At 53.9% G+C, this 18,608-nt stretch overlaps 1 protein-coding gene across 1 annotated transcript in view; it reads left to right on the top strand.

Annotated features, from left to right (window-relative positions):
* ATCAY (ATCAY kinesin light chain interacting caytaxin) overlaps positions 1-18,608 on the top strand; it is a 32,359-nt gene that overhangs the window by 10,748 nt on the left and 3,003 nt on the right. The window contains exons 2-11 of the mRNA XM_069491764.1: positions 1,741-1,799; positions 5,450-5,671; positions 8,013-8,198; positions 8,574-8,676; positions 9,913-10,044; positions 11,459-11,545; positions 12,700-12,798; positions 15,210-15,245; positions 16,124-16,195; positions 17,120-17,152. Of these exons, the coding sequence (XP_069347865.1) occupies positions 1,741-1,799; positions 5,450-5,671; positions 8,013-8,198; positions 8,574-8,676; positions 9,913-10,044; positions 11,459-11,545; positions 12,700-12,798; positions 15,210-15,245; positions 16,124-16,195; positions 17,120-17,152 (1,029 nt within the window). The remainder of the gene's footprint in view (positions 1-1,740; positions 1,800-5,449; positions 5,672-8,012; positions 8,199-8,573; positions 8,677-9,912; positions 10,045-11,458; positions 11,546-12,699; positions 12,799-15,209; positions 15,246-16,123; positions 16,196-17,119; positions 17,153-18,608) is intronic.

Raw genomic sequence — 18,608 nt, 5'->3', positions numbered from 1 at the left:
GAAAACGTTGCCAGCTCACGCCCTAAGCGGAACAGAGGCAAGGAAATAAACAGTTTCTTAAAAGGAAAGGAAGAAACCATTCCACCGTCCTTCCGGTTTAAACAGCCGGCCTTGCAGCTGAGCGGGCAGCTCTGAGTTGCGGAGAAGAATTAATTTGACACAGCCGCCTGGGTTCCCTGAGTCAGCACGCCCTGCAGCGAGAAGCGCTGGCAGCCCCGAGCAAACCGCTTCTTCCTGGAGTTGAACGTTTCCCAGGGGAGTGAAGGAGCCAGAGCCCCGGGTCAGACTCAGCCAGCACGAGCTCTTCCCGTCCAGAAGGAATCCGGGAATTGCCAGAGAGCCAGGGCCGCTTCTGCAAATCGTGCTCAGCCACGGACACTCCGAGTGGGAGTCCGGGGCCACCTTAAAGGGACATCAACGTATGTAGTTGGCCGCGTTTCTTAAAATAAGCTTTATTATTGAGAACAGTTCTAGATTTACAGAGAAGTTGCAAACAGAGTTCCCGAGCGCTCTGCACCCAGTTTCTCTCGTGATTAACATCTTCTATCAGTGGAGTACAATTGTCACAATGAATGGAGCAAGAGGGGTAAACTGACTCCACACTTGATTCAGACTGTCTTTTTCTTTTTTTTCTTTGTTTTAGAGATGGGGTCTCACTCTGTCACCCAGGCTGGAGTGCAGTGGCCTCATCACAGCTCACTGCAGCCTCCAACTCCTGGCCTCAAGCGATCCTCCTGCCTCAGTCTCCTGAGTAGCTGGGACTACAGGAGCACCACCACAGCCGGCTAATTTTTTAATTTTTTGTAGAGATGGGGTCTCACTATGTTGCCCAGGCTGGTCTCAAACTCCTGGCCTCAAGAGATCCTCCTTCCTCGGCCTCCCAAAGTTCTGGGATTACAGGCATGAGCCACCAAGCCCGGCCTCTGTACTGCAGTTTTTGGAATGACATCACTGTGTGCAGCTGGTGCTTAAACAGCAGGGAGTTATCTCCTTGAGGGTGGAAATCTACATGAATTATTTGCAGTTCTTCTGCACAGGAGATATGTCTCTTCTCCCCTGTTTATTTATCTATGCAATCATTTATTTATACCAGTATGGACTCATGGACATTTATTTTATACTTTAGGTTATAATCCAATATTTCATTATTTATGCGGCTGCTCAAACCGTTCCAGCATTGGCGTGTAGAGTTCTTAAGGTTGACTCTTTTTTTTTTTTTGAGACAGAGTCTTGCTCTGTTGCCCGGGCTAGAGTGCCGTGGTGTCAGCCTAGCTCACAGCAACCTCAAACTCCTGGGCTCAAGCGATCCTCGTGCCTCAGCCTCCCAGAATGCTGGGACTACAGGCACCACCACGCCTGGCTAATCTTCTCTAATTTTAGTAGAGATGGGGTTTTGCTCTTGCTCAGGCTGCTCTCGAACTCCTGACCTCAAGCCATCCTCCCGCCTCGGCCTCCCAGAGTGCTGGGATTACAGGCGTGAGCCACCACGCCTGGCCTCAAAAGGCTTGATATTCGCTTGATATCTGAAAGGAGCCTCCAGTGCTGACGTTGTATGGGTTCTCCGTGCTAAGAAAGAAACGTATTAATATTTGGGCCTGTGATTCCCCAGAACTAACTGTGTTTTGTTGCTGCTGTTGTTCTGTCTGCACTCTCGTGGCTGGACCTGTGCGGGTGGCCTGGCGCTCCTCGGGCCGGATTTGCGGTGCCTGGTGCGATGCCTGCTTTCGGCTGCGTCCGCAGGCCTCTCCCAGAAGAGACGGGGATGGAACTGCTCGGCAGCCCGGGGGGAGACACATCCTGTAAGTTTCCACGTGCGCAAACACGAGCCCCTTGTTCCCAGGTGTCAGTTCTGCCTGGGGCTGTCACCATAGAAATATCAGAGGCCACACACAGGCTGGGTAGAACGTTCTGGTCTGAGACCTGCATGGGAAATGGTCGTGGTGGGACCAATGAGAGCGCTGTCATGAAGACAGCATGCTGTGTTGCTGTGTGTCCTTGAGCTGATCACTCAACCTCTCTGTGCCTCCAACGCCTCATCTACTAAATGCAGGTAATGATCTTCTCACGGGTGGGGGGTGTAAGGATTAAATGCGGTGATACGTGCAAAGAGTTCTCGGGGGTGCCAGGCACAAAGTCAGCACGGTGGAGGGTGGCCGGGGAGGCTCTCCTCTGAGGTTCCAAATATCCAGACACCGGGGACAGGTGGCTCCAAGAGGGATCTGGGGGCAAACCTGGCCTCCGCAGCCCTTATAACTGGGCAGGATTTACCAGGTTCCCCGCTCCCTGTCCCTCCCCCGTGTCTCAGGCACCAGCAACTGAAAGGAAGTGTCCATGTCATTGTCCCTTGAGTACTTAGGGCAGAGCCGCATCAGCCTCTGTCACCCCAGAACCCATCCCCAGGACGGGCAGTGGAGGAAGGAAGCAGGGGAGGCCAGGATATGCCAGAGCCAGCCTGGGTGAGGAAGGAGAGGGAACATTCACCAGGTCCCCAAGGTGTGTCAGCAGCCACCTGTCTGGCCCCTGGTGGCACGTGTCCCGTGTGCACCAAGACCTGTGTCCGTGTCCTCGGGGCCGCTGTTAGGAACCACCACAGCCCGGGCAGCCTGAGCAACAGGAGTTCATTTCTCCCAGTTCTGGAGGGCGGAGGTCCAAGGTCAAGGTGTGGGCAGGGCTGGTTCCTGCTGAGGCCGTGAGGGAGGGTCCGCCCAGGCCTCCCCCAGCTCCTGGTGGTGGCCGCATCCTTGGTGTCCCTTGGCGTGTAGAAACATCACCCCACCTCTGCTTGCGTGTTCCGTGGCGCTCTCCCTGTGTGCGTGTCCCATCCAAATTCCCCCTTTTTATAAGTCAGAATTAGCTTACGGACCCACTCCACTCCGGTGTGACCTCATCGCAACTAATCCCATCCACGGTGACCCTGTTTCCAAACAAGGCCACATTCTGAGGTCCTGGGGGCTAGGGCTGTGACATATGAATTTCGAGAGGACATGATTCAACCCAGAGCACTGTGCCCGCTGGTCCCTCCGAAGCGCACATCCTGCCACCTGCAAAATACGTTCACGCTCACGCCATCCAGTGTCCTCGGAAGACCTAGCCCACTCCAGCATCAAGTTTAAGTCCAAAATCTCATCGAAATATCCTCTGAACGAGATGCAGGTGAGACGCAGATACGAGTCGTCCCCAGGGAAAATTCCTTTCCGGCTGTGACGTTAGGCACTTCCCAGAAACACCGACTGTGGTGCAGGCGGGGGCTACACGTTCTCATCCCCACAGGGACAGAGTAGAAGGAAGAAAGAGATCGTAGGTCCCCAGCCAGTCTGCAACCTGGCAGGGGACGCGCCATTCGATTCTCTTTCTTTTTTTAGGGCAAATTCCATTCGATTTTAAAGCTTGAGAATAATCCTCTTTGGCTCAAAGCTCTGTCCTCCAGGCCCACGTGGTGGTGTTCCTGCCTCCCTGCTAGTGACGAGTGTCACGTCGACACCTTCAGTGCCTCTGTCACCGCGCTGTGACCTTCGGCTCTGCCCCCTCAGGAAGAGAGAGCAATGTCTTTTATCAATCATGCCTAATTCACCACTCTAAACCCAGTCCCTGTGAGAAAGGCAGGTGACCCGAGAGGCCTGGAGTCCAATCCCGACGCTGCGCCTCCCCAGGAAGGCATCCCTGGGCCAATCACTGCCTCACTGTTCCCATCTGTGAAGCGGGTACCATTTCCTGCCACCCAAAGTTACGGTGAGATCTAGAAATTACATCAGTGCCCAGCCCCGAGTAGGCACCTGGGTAAACGTGACTGTTTTGTTCTTAATCGTTTTCTGCTAAAGCACACATGGATGTCCATCTCCTGAGGCTGCTACCTCTGACCAGCTGTTTAGGGGCCCAGAAATTTAAAGGGAATAAAAATAGAGGAGGCCGGGTGCAGTGGCTCATGCCTGTAATCCCAGTACTCTGGGAGGCTGAGGCAGGAGCATCGCTTGAGGCCAGGAGTTTGAGACCAGCCTGGGCAACATAGCCAGACATCATTTCTGCAAAAAAATAAAAAAAAAAATTAGCTGGGCACAGTGGCTCACACCTGTAGTCCTAGGACTTTGGGAGGCTGAGGCAGGAGGATTGCTTGAGGCTGGGAGTTTGAGACCAGCCTGGGCAACATAGCAAGACCCCATCTGTACAAAAAAAATAGAAAAATTAGCTGGGCATGCTGGTACGCACCGGTAGCCCCAGCTACTTGGGAGGCTGAGGCAGGAGGATTGCTTGAGCCCAGGGGTTGCTGTGAGCTAGGCTGATGCCACAGCACTCCAGCCTGGGCAACAAAGCAAGTCTCTGTCTCAAAAAAAAAAAAAAAAAAAATGCTCAACATCACTAATCATCAGGGAAATGCAAGTGAAAACCACAATGAGATATCACCTTACCCCAGTTGGAATGGGCTATTGCTAAAAACACAAAAAAACAGCAGGTGCTGGCTGGGATACGGAAAAAAGAGAATTTATACACCATTGGTGGGAATGTAAATTGGTACTCTATGGAAAACAGTATGGAGATTTCTCAAAACAACTAAAAATGGAATTACCACTCAATCCAGCAATCCCACTACTGGGTGTTTGTCCAAAGGAAAAGAATCGTTCTATCAAAGGGATACCCACGCCCGATGTGTATCGCAGCACTGCCCACGGGAGCACAGATACGGAACCCACCCAAGTGTCCATCCACAGGCCACTGGATATCAGAGGCTGAGAAGGGATGAGCCGGGGGGGGGGGGGGTGCGGGGCAGGGGGCGGGGATGAGGGAGGTTGGTTAATGGGCACAAACATGCAGTTAGACAGCAGGAATAAATGCTGTTGTTCAATAGCAGACTAGGGTGACTGTATTAGCAACAATGTATTGTATATTTCAAAGTAGCTACACCAGGGTACTTGAAATGTTACCAACGCAAAGACAAGATAAATGGTTAAGGCAGTGGATACCTAGACACCCTGCCCAGGTCCCTACACAGTCTGTGCTTGCAACAAAGTATCACATGGACCCCATACATATGTAAAATATTATGTAGCAACTAAAACATTCAAGACTTTTTTTAAAAGCACACACTGTCTGAGGTCTAGTCCATGAGATCTTCCCCAATTCACCTGTGAGCCCCATTTTGCAGATGGTAAAACTAAGTCAAGCTTGGAGAGGGGAGGTGGCCCCCTCCAGGGTCTCTAAGCTATTAATAGGAAGTAGCAAAGTCTGCCTTTGAACCCAGGTCTGCCCAATGTCCGAGCGTCCACCCTTGACCTTGGAGGCAGGCAGTGTTCCCATAGGAGAGCGGTTGTGGCAGTCACCGCTGTCGTGGAAGGATGTCCACTGAGTTCTATAGTGGATGGGGCGTAGCCTCCATCGTCACAAGGTCAGGAAGTGGGGAAGAGAAAAAAGAGAGAAAAAAAAACATTTCTTTTCTGTTTTTCCCCTTTCCCTGCAGCCCCTCCCAACACGCTGAATTTCAACGGGGCGCATCGCAAGAGGAAGACCCTGGTGGCCCCAGAAATTAACATTTCCCTGGATCAGAGTGAGGGCTCCTTGCTGTCCGACGACTTCTTGGATACCCCTGACGACCTGGACATCAACGTGGATGACATCGAGACCCCCGACGAGACCGACTCGCTGGAGTTCCTGGGGAATGGGAATGAACTGGAGTGGGAAGGTGACGGTCATGGGTGTCTCTGCGGCTTGCCGGAGCTATCCCCGTATCCCTGTAGGCTCAGGGAGCGACAGGAGGGGCAGAGGCTCGAACCCTGGCTCCGGGAGGGTCCGTCCGTCATCCATCCTTTGATGCAGATTTTTCTTGTGGACTTGCAGATTTTTCTGGGAATGTGGCTGTCACCAGATTCCCTCGGCAATGTCTGGGGACATCTATGGTTGTCACAACTAAGAGAGGGGGAGCTCCTGGCATGGCATAGGTGGAGGACAGGGACATTGTTCAGCACCCTGCAGTGCCCAGGAAGGCCCCACCCCAGAGAAGGATCCAGCCCCAATGTCCACAGTGTCCTGCGGGGAGAAACCTTGTGCCCAGAGAGGGGCTCCTCTTAAAAAGTGGTCAGCACAAGCCACCCTGAATAGGTGTCATTTTAGCTGAGATCCAAGGACAAAAGCAAGGATCAAAAAGGCCTCCAGTGTGATTGGCGTGAGGGGGTGGGGAGCAAGGGACAGAGGTGACCAGGTAGGTGGTGGGGACAGAGACAGAGGCAGCAGATCACAGAGGGCCTAGAACGTCTTGGCGAGGAGTTTGGCTTTTATTCCCAGCACAATGGTCAGCTGCCCCCAGGTTTGATTTCCGATGTGTTCAGAAACCCTCCGTGTCCCATCCAGAGAGGAGTGGACGGGTGGGGGAGGGGGCTCAGAGGACGGCATCCTGGGAGACGGTGGTGGCCCCGGGGGTGGAGAGAAGTGGGAGGGTTCAGGGTCCCCTTTGGAGGCAGAGCCCACAGCACTTGCTGGGTCGGGGGTGTGTGGCGTGTACAGTGAAGACAGGGTCAGAGATGACAGCTGAGTTTTTTCGGCCTGGGCAGGTGGGTGTATGGCTGTGCCACATTCTGAGGAAGGAAGCGCAGCGGGGAAGAGGGGGCCATTTTAAGAGTAGTTAAGCACCCTGAGAAGCCCAGAGAGGGAAGCATTGTGTGCAAGATCACACAGCAAGTCGTTCAGAGAAACTGGGTCTACCCAGGTCACCTGACTTCTACCTCCCTGAGCACCTTCCTTTAAAAAAAAAATAGATGAGTATTTGGGGGTGGCTTTTTGACTTCCGGTTCCCTCATTTCTCCCAGCAAGCCCATAGTCCCTTGGCAAAGTATAGGATAACTGCCTGTGGCCCAGAAGACAGAGGGAGATGCCCAAGAAGACAATTGTGTGATGACACACACAGCAGGGACACAGAACAGAACTGCTCATCCGTGGCCCTTGGTGTGCAGGTGCACATGTCTGTTGGAGGAACATAGACATGGAAACTATTAAGAGTACAACGTGGCCAGGGTGGGGCTGATGCGGGGCTCAGGAGGCTCAGGGCAGCCTGCTGACTGGGGGGAAGTGGTGCAATCAAGGAAGACTTCCTGGAGGAGGTAGCTCCTGTACCAAATCTTAACAAACACACAAGCAGGAAGTGGGCAGAGGTGGCCAGCCCCATGGAATGAGTTTGGAAGTGTTCCCTCCTATGCAATAATCTGGAAGAGTTTGAGAAGGATTGGGGTTAATTCTTTAAATATTTGGTAGAAGCCAGCAATGAAGCCTCCTGGTCCTGCCATTTTCTTTGCTAGGCAGTTTTTGACGACTCTTTACATCTTCTAGGTCTGCTCGGATTTCCTATAGTATTTCTTCTTGAGTCCGTTTTGGTAGTTTGAGTGTTTCTAAGAATCTGTCTGTTTCATCTCAGTTACCCGATTTCTTGGCACACAACTGTTTAGCCTGTTGGCTTGGAATCCCTTTAATGTCTGCAGCCTCCAGGGGAGTTTAAGTAAATGGGTGTCGTGATGTCACTTGGGGTTTTAAAAACAATTCTCTGGAGGTTGAGGGACAGACCACAGGGAGGAGTTCAGGGCTGGGTCCAGGCACAAGGGCATGTAAACGCCAAGGCCTGGGCAGGATTTGGGGAGCCAGGAAGGGGGTGGGGGGATCCACCTGGGGCCAGAAGGAGGCTTGATCCTGCCCTGCCCCTGTGTGCCAGGCTCCCAGAATAAAAGCCAAGCACCCACGCCCGGGAGTGCACTCATGGTTTGCTGAAGCAGACACACACTTTCACAGACTCTGGGAAGCCCCAGGACAGACGTCCAAAATGAACACTCTTGGGAGGCTTCCTGGAGGAGGTGGCATTTGAGTCAGGCCTCTAAGGGGGAGTAGGAGAGGAAATGGGCCCGTGGGGCAGCCAGGCTGGGAGAAGCAAAGGACACGTGGCCCCGGCAGCAAAGGGAGGCGGGAGAGGATGGCTGGGGGGGAGGTTGGGGCACGTCTGGACTCACGCGTCCCTTCAGCTCACCCCCCTGGTCTGGTTCCAGATGACACCCCTGTGGCCACCGCCAAGAACATGCCTGGGGACAGCGCAGATCTGTTTGGGGACGGCGCAGCAGAGGACGGCAGTGCCGCCAACGGGCGCCTGTGGCGGACGGTGATCATCGGGGAACAGGAGCACCGCATCGACCTGCACATGATCCGGCCCTACATGAAGGTGGTCACCCACGGAGGTGAGAACGGCACCCCCAGCACAGCCCGGCCTGCTGGGCAACTGGATGCCCGTCAGTGCCCCTCTCTGAACCTCGGTCTCTTCATCTGACACACCGGGGTGTTAATCTGTTGAAGCGCTTGGGGTGGGCAGATGGGAGGCGAAGGCGTGGATTGTGGGACACTCTCTGGGGCACCTCAGAGGGCAGCTGTGGCCCCCCGCCAGAGGCACAGACTGCTCACGGGGGTGCTGGCTCCCTGCCAGGCGGCTGCAGCCGGAGCTGTGCCTCCTGAGCAAGGCGGCGTGGTGGGTAGCGCGTGGGCCGCTCAGATCTCACAGAGGAATCCGCCGCCTCTGCCTGGGAGCCGGGGGCCACTCGCTGCCTGCCTCTCCCCAGGGTACTACGGCGAAGGCCTCAACGCCATCATCGTCTTTGCCGCCTGCTTCCTCCCGGACAGCAGCTCCCCGGACTACCACTACATCATGGAGAACCTCTTCCTGTGAGTCGCCTGCCCGCCGCCCGCAGCCTCGGGCCACTTCTGGGGCCTCGCTGGCCGCTGGGGGCACCAGGAAAGGGGTGGCTGCCACGGACCTCGAACTGAGTGCCTCCTAGCCCACCGACTGCCCGGTGGCCTTCTTTCTGGGCCTCCCTGTCCTCCTCCATCTCCTCCTCCTCCACCCCCTCCTCCTCCTCCATCCCCTCATCCTCCTCCTCATCATCATCGTCACTGTCACCATCTCCATCATTTATTGAGCACTTATTAATACTATGTGGCAGCTACAAGGCCAAGTGCTGCCTGTATGTTAACACGTCTGCCTTTACCACAACCCTGTGGAGTTGATGTCCTTGTCTCTCGTTCTGTGGGTGAGGAATCTGATGCACAGAGAGGCTGAGTCACTTGCCCAGGACACACAGCAACGGTTTTATTATGACAGATACAGGTGACACCTAGCAAGCACCTGAGAACATTAAGACCCAGGAAATCATTAGTTCTCTTTTCATTGTTCCTCCTAAGATTTCCAGACTGGGCACAGTGGCTCACACCCAGAATCCCAGCGCTTTGGGAGGCCGAGGCAGGAGGATCACTTGGGGCCAGGAGCTGGAGACCAGCCTGGGCAAGAGCAAGACCCCTATGTCTGCTAAAAATAGAAAAATTAGCCAGGTGGTGGTCGTGGCACCTGTAGTCCCAGCTACTCAGGAGGCTGAGGCAGGAGGATCGCTTGAGCCCAGGAGTTGGAGGCTGCAGTGAGCTGTGATGATGCCACTGCACTCCAGCTAGGTGACAGAGCCAGCCCAGCAAAACATTCTTTGAGAATCACACAGGGAAAGATAAGTCTGAGATGGATTGCAGGTCTCCTAACTTCTGGTGCCTGGGGACCGTGTGCCACGCCCCCGGCTCTCAATGGGCACCTGTCCCCGCTCTAATGGGGATCATGGCCAACCCTCCGCATTAGTCTCAGGAGACATTACATGGGATTGTGCATACAGGAAACACTTGCACCTAGTAAGTGCTCGATAAAATGGTAGTTTCTGCAATGGTGGATACTCACTGACACATCTGTGGGTTGGGCTGGGATTACCTCCCCCTGTCCCCAGCCGGGACACTACACAACACCTGAACAGGTGAGGCTGGCCCGGCTGGGACAGAGGTGGAAGCAGACGGCACAGGGACCACAGGTGTCCTGATGCCGGGCCCCTCCATGCTGGGTCCCTGACTTCCGCCCCCCGTGAGCAGGTACGTCATCAGCAGCTTGGAGCTGCTGGTTGCCGAGGACTACATGATCGTGTACCTGAATGGTGCCACGCCACGGCGGAGGATGCCCGGCATCGGCTGGCTGAAGAAATGCTACCAGATGATCGATCGGAGGTGAGGGGCTGGGGGTGGGATCGCCTGGGGGTGCAGGGGGCACGAGTGGGGGGCGTGGAAATTCACAGAGCACCTCCGTAGCCCTGAGCAGCGGGGTCCTGGCAGGTGGTGTAGCAGGTTGCAGGGCTGCTGTGACACACGCCGCAAACCGCGGGCCTTAAGCAACAGGCAGTTCATTCTCTCTCCGGATTCCGGAGGCCGGAAGTCTGGCATCAAGGCACGTGGGGGAGAATCTGCTCCACGTTTCTCTCCGAGCCTCTGGGGGTTGCTGGCAATCTTTGGGGTCCCTCGGCCTCTAGATGCGTCACCCTGGTCTCTGCCTTAATGTTCACGTGGCGTCCTCCCTCTGTGCATGTCTGAGTCCAAATTCCACCGCCCCCCTTTTTTTTTTTTTGGAGACAGAGTCTCACTGTTGCCCGGGCTAGAGTGCCGTGGCGTCAGCCTAGCTCACAGCAACCTCAAACTCCTGGGCTCAAGCCATCCTCCTGCCTCAGCCTCCTGAGCAGCTGGGACTACAGGCATGCGCCACTTTGCCCGGCTAATTTTTCTATATATTTTTAGTTGTCCATATAATTTCTTTCTATTTTTTTAGTAGAGCCAGGGTCTTGCTCTTGCTCAGGCTGGTCTCGAACTCCTGAGCTCAAATGATCCACCCGTCTTGGCCTCCCAGAGTGCTAGGATTATAGGCGTGAGCCACCGCGCCCGGCCCAAATTTCCCTTTTTTATAACGACACCAGTCATATCGGATGAAGGGTCCACCCTACCGCTGTATGATATCATCTTAACTGAACGAATCGTATCTGCAGTGACCCTGTTTTCAAACATGTCATATTCTGTAAGCGCACACCTCAGGGGCATGAAGCACACGCACATTGCTGTGCAGTCACCACCCTCCGTCTCCAGAACTTTCTCGTCTTCCCAAACTGACGCTCTGTCACAGTGAAAGGCTCACTCCCCACCCCCTCCCCAGCCCCTGGCACCCACCGTCCCACTTCCTGTCTCTGTGGATCTGACGACTTCAGGGACCTCCTGTGAGTGGAATCACACGGGATTGCCCTTCTGAGTCTGGCGTCTCTCACTGAGCACGATGTCCTCAGGGTCCATTCACGCCGTGGCCTGTGTCAGAGCCTCGTCCCTGTTCATGGCTGAATAATATTCCACAGCATGGACACACCACATTTCGGTCTCTCCCTTATCCCACCCCCCAGGGGTCTGAGGGAACCAAGGGTGTGTCTCTACCCTGCCGTGGGACCCACGACTCCTGGTTGGGGCAGGGATGTGATGGGCACCTGGAGACCACATGCAGAGGGAGCCAACGCGTGCAAATGCTTGGGTGCGGCTCTCACCCTGCTCCTCTCCCCTCCCTGGACTCCTCCCCCGCCCAGGGCTCACCCTTCCTCCGCTCCCCACACAGATTGCGGAAAAACCTGAAGTCCCTGATCATCGTCCACCCCTCTTGGTTCATCCGGACCGTGCTGGCCATCTCGCGCCCCTTCATCAGGTGAGACGAGGATGTTGGAGCCTGTGCCGGACACCCCGTGGGTGTGTGTGCGTGTGTGTGTTTCATCTGCATCTTCCACCTTCTCTAAGATGAGTAGCAGTATTGCTTTAAACAGTTTTGGTTTTTTGTTTTTTTTTTTTTGAGACAGAGTCTCACTCTGTTGCCCGGACTAGAGTGCTGTGGCATCAGCCTAGCTCACAGCAACCTCAGACTCCTGGGCTCAAGCGATCCTCCTGCCTCAGCCTCCCGAGTAGCTGGGACTACAGGCATGTGCCACCATGCCCAGCTAATTTTTTCTATATAATTTTAGTTGTCCAGTTAATTTCTTTCTATTTTTTTAGTAGAGATGGGGTCTTGCTCTTGCTCAGGCTGGTCTCAAACTCCTGAGCTCAAGCAATCCTCCCGCCTCGGCCTCCCAGAGTGCTAGGATTACAGGCGTGAGCCACCGTGCCTGGCCAACAGTTTTAAATTATAAATACATAGTTATTAAGTGACAAGCATGGGAAAAATATAACCACCATCTCTCACATACTGAATGCTGAGTACTTATTTTTTCTTTTTTGAGATGGAGTCTCATTGTGTCACCCAGGCTGGAGTGCAGTAGTGTCATCATAGTTCACTGCAGCTCTTGGGCTCAAGCGATCCTCCTGCCTCAGCCTCCTGAGTAGTGGGGACTACAGGTGCCACCACCACGCCCAACTAATTTTTCTATTTTTTTGTAGAGATGGGGGGGTCTCACTGTGCTGTCCAGGCTGGTCTCAAACTCCTGGGCTCAAGTGATCTTCCCACCTCAGCCTCTCAGGGTCCTGGCATGAGCCACCATGCCCGGTCTGGTTGGCAGCACTTTGTGTGTGTTGTCCTACCTTGTCGCTGGGAGAGTTCAGGGCTTTCTGTAAGTCTCCACCAGGAGAGGACAGCTAGAAGCTTCCTTCTGATCTCTCCTGGACTCCCTGCTGCCCCTTGCCGGGCGCGTGGCCCTGCTGGCCAGGGCTTTGGGGCAAACTCAGGATCTGCTCTCTCCACCGCAGAGAGGATGGAGTGTGGCCTCGGGTGGGAGGAGGCGGGGAGGTTGGGACGCATGTGCCGGGGCATCCCCGGCCCCACTGCTCTGTCTGCACCTTGGTAACCCCAGCCCTGCCTCCTGCTCCCGCCAGCGTCAAGTTCATCAACAAGATCCAGTACGTGCACAGCTTGGAAGACCTGGAGCAGCTCATCCCCATGGACCACGTGCAGATCCCAGACTGCGTCCTGCAGTGAGTGTCCCCGGGCCGCCTGCGCCCCACACGCACCTTCAGCCCGAGGCTCCTCCCCGCCCAGCCCCACAGCGCAGACGGGGGTGGGGGGGGACTAGACCCCACCCATTTTACTTCCTGGAGTCCTTCAGGGACCACCCAGAGCTTGCGGGTGGGACATGCAGCTGTGGGTTCTGCTCTTTTTTCGACGAGCATCACATCATAAATATTCCCCCCACCGCCTGTCATTTCAAGCTGTGGGAAATTCTCCTTAAGCATCATTTTCCAAAATTGTGCTAAAATATACATAACATAAAATTTGCCATCTTAGTCATTTTTAAGTGTACGACTCAGTGGCATTAAGCGCATTCACAGTGCTGTGCAACCATCACCACCCTCCGTCTCCAGAACATTCTCATCCTCCCAGACTGACGCTCTGTCCCCATGAAACACTCCCCACCCCCTCCCCAGCCCCTGGCACCCACCGTCCTCCTTCCTGTCTCTGCGGATCTGACGCCTCCAGGAACCTCCTGTGAGTGGAATCACACAGGATGTGTCCTTCTGTGTCTGGCGTCTCTCACTGAGCACGATGTCCTCAGGGTCCCTCCACGCTGTGGCCTGTGTCAGAGCCTCGTCCCTTTTCGTGGCTGAGTGATACTCCGGTGTGTGTTTGTTCACTCACCTGTCGATGGCCACCTGGGCTGTTTCCAGCCTTTGGCCGCTGTGAACAGTTGTGAACAGTTGTGAACAGTTGTGAACAGTTGTGAACAGTGCTGCTATGCACACGGGTGTACAAGTGTCTCTTCGAGTCCCTGCTTTCGTTTCTTATGGGCACATACCCACAGGCGGAATTGCAGAAAATTCCATATTTAAGTTGTTGAGGAACCACTATGCTATTTTTCCATAGAACGGCATCAGCCCACATTCCCACCCCAGTGCACAAGGACTTTAAACATTATCTTTTAAGTTACAATTTGTATCCACTTGAGAGTGAGCAGTTGTCAAACTATGTTTTAAGAAAGTCCAAGTTTTCTCCGAGCACTGATATAATGGATGTTTCTATTCATTCATTGTCTCACTCCCATGGTCACGTATTCAAAAAATATTTGTGCCACATAGACATTTATAATTAAAAATGTGGCCGGGCACCATGGCTCACACCTGTAATCCTAGCACTCTGGGAGGCCGAGGCGGGAGGATTGTTTGAGCTCAGGAGTTCGAGACCAGCCTGAGCAAGAGCGAGACCCTGTCTCTACTAAAAATAGAAAGAAATTACATGGACAACTAAAAATATATATAGAAAAAAAAATTAGCCGGGCATGGTGGCGCATGCCTGTAGTCCCAGCTACTCGGGAGGCTGAGGCAGTAGGATCGCTTGAGCCCAGGAGTTTGAGGTTGCTGTGAGCTAGGCTGACGCCACGGCACTCACTCTAGCCCGGGCAACAGAGCGAAACTCTGTCTCAAAAAAAAAAAAAAAAAAAAAAATGCATCTATGATAGTCGATCTTCTAAAAATACAAAAATACAGGGGATCAAAATAATTATTGGATTATCATGATTTAATTCTAGGTATAAATGGAAAATCCATGAGAAATTAGGAAAAAAATTTTAAATAAACAAAAGCACTTTTTCCTGTGCTACCAAGCAGATATTGCTATTATAGATGTTGTTTTTTAGCTTACCTCCCCAAAACAAACAAATGAACAAAATATTTTCCAAGTGTCCTTGTATATGCTAATGCGTTACTTTTAATAGCTGCATAATATTCCGCTATAAGGCAGGTATAATTCTAGTAAGGCCACTTCAGTAGTGTCCCAGCTCCTAGCGAAGCAGAGTCCTGTGAAACAAGCACATGGGAGGTCAGAGAACACAGCGGTCCTGGCAGGGCAGCAGTTTGCAAGCCACGGCCCTCGGCTTGTTTTTATAAATAAAGTTTTATTAGCACACAGTTATGCTCATTCATTTACAGGTCATCTGTGGCTCTTTTGTGCCGCAATGGCAGAGCTGAATAGTTGCAATGGAGACTGTCTGGTCCTCGAGGCCAAAGATAGTTACTTCCTGGGCCTTTACAGAGAAAGTCTGAGGAGCGCTGATGTAGGGACAGGTGGATTAACCCGTGTCAGGAGGGCATTGGCTTGTAAGGGTGCTGTCCAGTCGCTGGCTCTGAACGGGGCAAAAAAAGTGTCTGCTGAGTAACATCCGCGCAGATGCTGCAATGCACCAACAAAGTAGATGTTCCCTGCCTTGGGGAACTTGCAAAGTAGGCGCAGGAAATGTGCAAAAGAAGATACGAAACTATTGGCTCGGGCCGTGTGCACTGTCCTGCAGCCTGGTGTGTTCGTACACGACTGGGGATTGCTTTCTCTGCTCACAAAGGAGAGGAAATTCCTGGGGAAAGGAGAGTTGTCTCTGATGTCCTTTTCTTTCGTTCAGGTATGAGGAGGAAAGACTTAAGGCCAGGAGAGAGAGGTATGCGCCGAGCGGCCCCTGTCGGGGCTGGGTAAGGGCTGGGTCCAGGGCTGGGGGCTGAGCTGGGTCCTCATGGGCGGGAGTGGGGAGCCCAGTGACTTCTGCTCAGCAGGGACCAATGTCCCACACACGGCTCAAGACCCTTCCCTTCTGGTGAGGGCTTTAGAGTTAGACCCAGGCTCCGGGTTCAAAGGAAGTAAAAAGTTCCCACCCACCTTGGAGGTTATTGTGAAAATTCTGGAACAACGTAGCCCACTGGGCCAAAGAAGGGGGGCACGGAGTTCATGCTCAGTAAAGAATAGTCGTCACCATGGTGTAACATCAAGTTCTCCCGTCACAGACTGAACACAAGCCCGACATTGACCCCTGCAGACATGGAAACGCACCCTCATTAACTTATTGGCTCGATTTCCATGGGTGGCACAAGCCATTCACGTCACACACAGAATTTCAGGACTATTCTGGCCCCAACCAGATATGGAGTCCTTAGACCAGCTCCTGGGTATTTTAGAATCCCCCTGAGAGCCAGGCAGGGTGAGGATGCCTATCAGCATCTTACAGCCTGGGAATCTGTGGCCCAGAGAGGGCAAGACACCTGCCCAAGGCCACACAGCAAGTTTATGAAAGAGCCGAAGCTTTCCGAGGCTCAGAAGCATTTATCATGCGAGGCCTGATGCTAGCCTCGGAGGAAACAGAGGCACATAAAACAGAGTCCTGTTTTTAGAAGTTTTCTCAAATAGCGTGGAAGAGGGATGCCTCGCTGGGACGGAAAACAGTTCCCAGGGAGAGGGAAAAAACAGAGAGGCCAGTGGGGAGCTGAGAGACCCTCGGCCCGGCCTGGCTGGTCTCCCTTGACACCTTGCGCTCTCTGTCCACAGCGCGAGGCCCCAGCCAGAGTTTGTGCTGCCCAGGTCTGAAGAGAAGCCGGAGGTGGCGCCAGTGGAGGACAGGTGGGTGTGCACGTGACCACGAGGCGAGACCAGCGGCTGCCGAGTCCCCACAGGCAGAAAATAGAACCAGGTGATGCCTCAGCCTAGGAACGAGGTGGGACACGGAACACGTGGTTGCCACGTCGACTGAGCTGGCTCCAGCCGCATCCCACCAACCCATGGGGCCAGCGCTGCTGGGGTTGACATAGCTCGGGGGGCTTTTCCCAGGAGGGGCTGCCCTCAGATTGTCCCACGAGTGTCCACAGGAGCCAAAGCCAGCCCACTGGGGTGGGGCTGCCCACGTGGAGCGAGAAGTCAAGTGTTATTAATCACTGGTTTCCCCAGACCTCCACCTTCAGCCAGAATGACTCAGATTTTAAAACCACCTGCTACCAGCCTGACAGTGTGGACATCCCAGCCCTGCCCCGTCCTAACTGTGACCTCATGCACGTCCATGACGCTCTGGGCCTCAGTGCCGTCACCTGTAAAGCTGGGATGACCACAAGGCCAGCGTGAGGATTGAATAAAGGAACCCACATTAATGCTTATAGTGTCTCAGTTCGAGGCTAAGCATGCAGAAATGTCCAGATAAAAGTTACAGCGATGTTATCACGCTACCTCGATCAGATATTATCATAATGGTGAAAGGGAACTTTTTCCAAGTCCCAGCAGGTAGATTCAGCCTCGAGAGTCTGGCAGGCCTGCAGCAACAGTATCAATTTCATTTTGTGTTAATGAAGGGCCTTGGCCAATGTCTTCAAAACTGCCCGTCCAGGCTTGTTTGTTACACAGCAGATGCGCACTGACGCCTGCATTGTACCAGACCGAGATGAAGCAGTGTCAGCCCTCATGGGGCTCACAGCCTCCACCAACAGATAGAAAATGCCCAGGTGCCCCAAAATAAGCAAATAATAATGCCATGCCCCTTCTCTCTCTGTCTCACAGATCTGCTCCCGTCACAGAAGATCAGGAAACAAGGTGAGTGTGACGTATGTATGGATGGATGGATAGGTAGGTGGGTGGATGGAAGGATGAATGGATGGGTGGATGGATGAATGAGTGAGTGAATGGATGGATGGATGGATGGGTCGGTGGGAGGATGGGTAGATGGATGGATGGGTAGGTGGCTGGATGGGTAGATGGATGGATGGATGAATGAGTGGGTGGATGGGTGGATGGACAGATGGATGGGTAGGTGGGTGGATGAGTGGGTGGGTGGATGGATGAATGAGTGGGTGGATGGGTGGATGGATGGATGAATGAGTGGGTGGATGGATGGATGGACGGATGGATGGGTAGGTGGGTGGATGGGTGGATGGATGGATGGGTAGGTGGGTGGATGAGTGGGTGGGTGGATGGATGAATGAGTGGGTGGATGGGTGGATGGATGGATGAATGAGTGGGTGGATGGATGGATGGATGGATGGATGGGTAGGTGGGTGGATGGGTGGATGGATGGATGGGTAGGTGGGTGGATGGGTGGATGGATGGATGGGTAGGTGGGTGGATGGGTGGATGGATGGATGGGTAGGTGGGTGGATGGGTAGATGGATGGATGGATGAATGAGTGGGTGGATGGGTGGATGGACAGATGGATGGGTAGGTGGGTGGATGAGTGGGTGGGTGGATGGATGAATGAGTGGGTGGATGGGTGGATGGATGGATGAATGAGTGGGTGGATGGATGGGTGGATGGATGGATGGGTAGGTGGGTGGATGGGTGGATGGATGGATGGGTAGGTGGGTGGATGGGTGGATGGATGGATGGATGGATGAGTGGGTGGATGGGTGGATGGACAGATGGATGGGTAGGTGGGTGGATGGATGGATGGATGGATGGATGAATGAGTGGGTGGATGGGTGGATGGATGGATGGGTAGGTGGGTGGATGGGTAGATGGATGGATGGATGAATGAGTGGGTGGATGGGTGGATGGACGGATGGATGGGTAGGTGGGTGGATGGGTGGGTGGGTGGATGGATGGATGGATGAATGAGTGGGTGGGTGGATGGATGGACGGATGGATGGGTAGGTGGGTGGATGGGTAGATGGATGGATGGATGGATGAGTGGGTGGATGGGTGGATGGACAGATGGATGGGTAGGTGGGTGGATGGATGGATGGATGGATGGATGAATGAGTGGGTGGATGGGTGGATGGATGGATGGGTAGGTGGGTGGATGGGTAGATGGATGGATGGATGAATGAGTGGGTGGATGGGTGGATGGACGGATGGATGGGTAGGTGGGTGGATGGGTGGGTGGGTGGATGGATGGATGGATGAATGAGTGGGTGGGTGGATGGATGGACGGATGGATGGGTAGGTGGGTGGATGGGTGGATGGATGGATGGGTAGGTGGGTGGATGGGTAGATGGATGGATGGATGAATGAGTGGGTGGATGGGTGGATGGACGGATGGATGGGTAGGTGGGTG

This window comes from Eulemur rufifrons, chromosome 2, assembly GCF_041146395.1.
Source record: "Eulemur rufifrons isolate Redbay chromosome 2, OSU_ERuf_1, whole genome shotgun sequence".
NCBI lineage: Eukaryota > Metazoa > Chordata > Mammalia > Primates > Lemuridae > Eulemur > Eulemur rufifrons.
Note: the sequence above shows the minus strand (reverse complement) of the source record. Positions and strands in the feature narration are given on the sequence as shown.